General features: G+C 48.0%; 1 protein-coding gene across 1 annotated transcript; it reads right to left on the bottom strand.

Moving 5' to 3' along the window:
• Nucleotides 1–1713: 1713 nt before the first annotated feature.
• LOC106321061 lies at nt 1714–2997 on the bottom strand. The gene is made up of 2 exons (XM_013759380.1): nt 2630–2997; nt 1714–2461 (listed from the first exon to the last, which is right to left on the bottom strand). Exons 1-2 carry the CDS (start codon nt 2995–2997, stop codon nt 1714–1716), a joined length of 1116 nt encoding a protein of 371 aa, XP_013614834.1.
• Between the last annotated feature and the right edge of the window lie 2170 nt (nt 2998–5167).

The raw sequence follows: 5167 nt of genomic DNA, 5'->3' as shown, positions 1-5167 counted from the left end.
GTATCTTGACCTTGATCTCTGAAGGTCGTCGGGATTGTTTTCCCTTTGCCTTTATCTCAAGGTTTCGTGTAGTGTTTTAGGCCGAGTGTGGCCGTTCATTATTTGAGTGTGATATGGCCTTGCAAGGTCATTTGACTATGTATGCGGGACTGGCCATTGGTGGCTTCGAATCCCAGCTGCTCTGCGGCCTTTTTATATATAACAAATGTTCTTTTAGCATTCTATGGGTTTTAGTTTATACTTCTGCCAAGTGTCGAGGGAAAGACACGAGTAGTCACTTCGTATCTTAACTCTTAATTTGTCGTTCCGTTCGTTTCCTCTTTAGAGGGTATTCGAAAACGTTTAGGAGTTTTACGAAGTTTCGTGAGCGTTTTAGATGTGGACGATGAGACATGTTTTAATATCTCGTATCAGTTTCGATATCATACCTTGAGATGTTAATGGACCAGTAGGACTAGGTTTAGGGCAAGACCTAGGTTTACTTTCGGCTCTAAGGCTATGCGACGACTAATCAGCTTTCGTTTTGCCCGTTGGCGATTTCTACCTGATTCTTTTCGATTAAAGTCTGCGACTGGGCGCCGGCTTATATGACTTATGTGGGAGGAATCGAGCACTCTCCAGAGAACGTCTGGTGTGCTGACCAAAATTTTGAATTTTCTTGTATAGGCTGGACGGTATGCCCTTATCTTGGGCGTTTCTTAGGCCAGCCTTAGATTACTGTGACATTTTGCAAGTGAATCGTGACATCGGAAGAAGGTAAAATTTATCGAAAAAGTTTGGAAAATATCGGGTACATTCATGGATATTTCGGATTTTGTGGGAGTATACGAGTATACGTACCCAGCCCCCCTTTTCTAACAAGGGGGATAGCTGAACTTGTCGATATGACAAGCTGACTACGTACCTCTTTCGAGGATCAAGCCATCTCGTTGTTCTGCTTGTTGCTGCGGGTGTTCCTACTCGCTGGATGGGATCGCTCCGGTTACTTCAGCCGTTGGGGCTTCAGTTGGATCGACGACCGTTTCAGGAGTCGGGCTGTCCGCTGGCAAGGCGATGGACTCGGGGACTATGTCGCTGTCTGGAGTCGTTGCCTGGTTGGGTGATTCTGGATCAATTTTTATGGAGCTCTCGGGAGCGTTTTGAGCTTTCTCAGCCCGCTTCGGGTTGACCGCGGGGGTGTTCCGAGTTTGTCGTAGTTTATGCTCGGCCAAGAAGCAGAGCCTAGAATGTTTCTAGCATCCCCAAATTACCGCTGTTCCGTTTGGTGTTGGGAACTTGATGCCAAGGTGGTAAGTCGACGGTACCACTTTCATGGCATTGATCCAAGGAGTTCCCATGATAACATTGTAGATGGCCGGGTTATCGACTACCGTGAAGTCAACGATTTTCATCACCTCTTTTGCCATCCCTGGGAGTTTGATTGATCCGAGGGTCATTGACGTTGCACCTGAGAAACCGGTAAGAGGTTTTGGTTCTTGGACGACTTCTCCGAGTTCAATGTTCATCCTCCGGAGGGTATCGCGGAAGATGACGTTGACTGTGCTTCCCGTGTCGATAATGATCCTTCCCACTTCCAGGTCTCGGATTACCAGATCGATAACCAATGGGTCGCAGTGAGGTTTATCGATTCCGATGGTTTCCCGCTCTTCGAAGACGATCGTATCGTTAGGGGAGTCGTCGGTTGGGGACCAAGCCAGCCAGCTTGAACTTATCTCAGCCTTCCGTCCATAAGCTTTGATCGATGAGATCGAATCGCGATCCCCCGATGATCATGCTCACCCTTCGACGGGTTCTGTCGTTTCCTCGGTCATCCTGCCTCCTTCCGCGTTTCTCCCCCGACTGATTTTCGTGGGTGTCATTTTCGGGGGACTCTTTATCATTTTTGGGAGGGCGATCGGAATCCAGAAGGAGGTCTTTTATGCCTGTGACCTTTGAAGTTTCGCCGGCGAGGAACTTCGCAGCAAGCCTTGCGCCGAGAACCTTGCAGTTCATAGTGGAATGACCTCTGGTCTTGTGGAACTCGCAGTAGGAATTATCCTTGAACTGATTCCTGGTCCAGGTATTTCTGGAAGTCTTTCCCTGTTCGGAGTTGATAGCGTAATTATGCTCGCCCTGGTAATCTTCTCCCTCATGGTGGACATACCTGTCGTTATGAGGGTTTTTCCTTCTCGCGGACGTCTTCTGCGGGTTGTACTTCTGGGAGAGGACTTTCATCTCTTCTGCCATTATGATGAAGTCTGTTGCCTTGTGAAGATCGTCCTGGATTGTTCTCGGTTTTTCAAGGGATATCCATTGCCAGAGTTTTGACCTGTACCAGAGAGTTTTCCGCAAAGCGTCGACTGCCACTTTGTCGCTGATTCCAGTGACTCTTGCCATTACCAGCTTGAACTTGTTCATGAATTCGCGGAGTGATTCGTCTTCTCTTTGAGATAGACTCCAAAGGTCGACGTCTGACGTTTCCCTGTCCATGAACATGGAATACTGTTTGAGAAACTCCGTGGTGAGCTGACGGAAACTTCCGATGGAGTTTCGTTTCAGACGAGAAAACCATTCGAGCGCGGCCCCTTTGAGGTTTTCGACGAAGAGGAGGCAGTATCCAGCGTCTCGTTCGCGTTCCTTAAGTTTGCACCTTCCCATTGCGATTTGGAAAGACTGCAGATGCGCCTTCGGGTCGGTGGTGCCATCGTAGACGGGAATTTTGATCTTTCCAGGATCTGAGATGTTAGTTTCCGTGATCTGGGCAGTGAATGGAGTTTTCCGCAATTCCTCAAGAAGTCTGTCGATCTCGGGTGCAGCGCTTGTCGCGTAGTGAATCTGCGACTTTACCGCCTTGACTTCTGCCGCAGTTTTTACGATGTACTCGCGGAGATCATGGATCTCATCAGGATTTCTAGCAGCCTTGCGAGCCTGTTGGCGTTGGCTGCGGTGGATCCGAGCCTGATTCTCGGCTAGTTCTTCCTGCTCTACCCAATAGAGGTTTTCTTCTTCCTCTGTCATGAGCCTTTCGAACGACGCGTCCTGCCGAGCGGACTGGCTTCGCGTTCTTCACGGATGGACGTCAGCACCTCCGTCCGAGTGATCGGACTGGTCGCTTATGTCCATTTCGATCCGCTCGATAACGCCTCCTTCGTTGCACCCGGCGGGAGGTGGAAGTTTCTCCGCGGTCGGTTGTGCGCCTGGCGGGACTGTATCCTTGTCTGCCCGTGTTGTCCGATCGCTCGGAGTCTCGAAATTGAGTCTTCTGCCGCTGCGGGCTCTTGTGGCCCCGCGCGGGTTTTTACTCTTGGCCTTCGCCGTTAAAGTTTCCACCTGTTTTGTGAGAGAGGCCACGAGCTTTCCTTGTTTGTCCGACTTTTTCTGAGCGGAGGCAAACATTTCTTTCATCTGGTCCAGTATCACGGCGTTCGTAGTGACCATTGATATGTTTCCAGCTGGAGTTCTATCAGTGTTGGCATTGACGGAAGTCCCGTCGTGCGTTTGCTTGTCTTTGTCAGCGTCGATCATCATACCTGACTGAGCGTGCGCGGTTGCGTGAGAGATAGATCCGTACCCCCTCCTTCTAGCGCCAAACTATGGGAACCGGAATTCACACCGTCGAGATTTGTTAATCGGAGGAAAGCCAAGCTAACCTAACCTTCCCTGAAGGTCCCGGTTATCTGCTGGGCCACTCACAACACAATCAATATGAAAGAGTCGAAAGTAATAAATCGTAAAGGAGCGAAAAGAGAACAAAGAGGTCTTATTTCCGAATTCGCGTTTGAGCGTGAACAACAGGTAAGATCCTAGGCCACTAGAGCTGTCGGTACATTTGGTAGTCTAGCCACCTAAGTTCTAACTAGTCGAGTTGCAGCTCGATAGTAAAAACGGAAAAATGCCTAAATTTCTCTAAGTATTGAGTTTGCTCTGAGAAAGCTCTCCCTTGCTCCTCGCCTTAAGCCCTCCTTATATACTCTCTCTTGGTCGGTTTGCACCTTTTCCTGGGCTAGATTCGTCGCGAGATGGGCTTTTCCATTTTTCGTCACCTTTCATGATTATCTTCGGAAACTTGAAATTTATCCTTTCCTGCATCATATCAGCCTTGGGCTCAATCCTGTTCTAAAATCGTAAGTGGGCCGTTTAGTCGCGGTTCAGGCCCCTTTTGGACCGTTTTGGGACTTAGACGTTTTTTACGATTTTTCCTAAGAAACAGCCGTTGGTTTTTCCGAAAGGATTCCAATTCCCCGTTTTATACGGCAGGCAGGAATTCGTTTTGACGACCAAGTTTTTATTACTTTTCCCGAAATCTTTCTTTGATAATCCTAAGCGAGACGAGACATGGGTATTGCGTCCAAGGACCCGAGGATTGTGTTGCGGGAACTTAGGCGAGGATGCACGGTTTTGGGACAGGGGGTCGGTCCACGCCCATGGGCGAGGTGACCTCGGTGCGGGTCATCCTCGCCCATGGGCGAGGTGACCTCGGTGCGGGTCATCCTCGCCCATGGGCGAGGTGACCTCGGTGCGGGTCATCGTCGTACATGTAATATAATCTTTAATCAATAAATTCTTTTTGATGTTCATTTTCCATTTGATTTCTATGTTGATTTCTCTTTAGCCACAAAAATTTAAGAAATCTATTTCTTAAATTCTTTATTGTATGAATCCGTCAAACATACCATTTTCGGTTCAAACAGTTGGCGCTAGAAGGAAGGGGCCAAAGAAAACAATCTTCATAGCATATCAAACTTGGGAAAACTCTAGATCTATGGTTAAAAAAAAAAAAAAAAAAAATCGATTTAACCTTCTTTTTTTTTCATCAGACCATGATTTCTCCACAGTTTTTCTTGTGATTTGCACAAACTTTATTTATATGGTGCATAATTATACGACATGTGGTGTATGGGAATTATGTGCAAAAATGGTGTTGGGGTCGAAAACGGTTATCTCGAAATCAATGGCTAAGATTATCATTTTAGCAAATTCTTCACGAAAGACTTCTCGAAAGAAAGATCAGAAGAATACAAGTACTTATGGACGAGGGTCTCCGGAAAGATTGGTACGAAAAGAGACAGGTCAAGACCCGAGGACCGGACCGCTCTCACTTGTCCGCCTCAGAAGGACGACCAGCACCACGGTCTCCTCGCCCATGGGCTAGGACGACCAGCATCACGGTCACCTCGCCCATGGGCGA

The sequence above is a fragment of the Brassica oleracea genome, unplaced genomic scaffold (genome assembly GCF_000695525.1).
Source record: "Brassica oleracea var. oleracea cultivar TO1000 unplaced genomic scaffold, BOL UnpScaffold01199, whole genome shotgun sequence".
NCBI lineage: Eukaryota > Viridiplantae > Streptophyta > Magnoliopsida > Brassicales > Brassicaceae > Brassica > Brassica oleracea.
Note: the sequence above shows the minus strand (reverse complement) of the source record. Positions and strands in the feature narration are given on the sequence as shown.

Excerpts from the sequence above, each read along its gene's own strand:
- LOC106321061 (XM_013759380.1), bottom strand. The coding sequence starts at position 2,997 with ATGACAGAGGAAGAAGAAAACCTCTATTGGGTAGAGCAGGAAGAACTA. Across the intron at positions 2,462-2,629 it reads TTCCAAATCGCAATGGGAAG|GGAAACGTCAGACGTCGACC; the intron begins GTGCAAACTTAA and ends GTTCATGGACAG.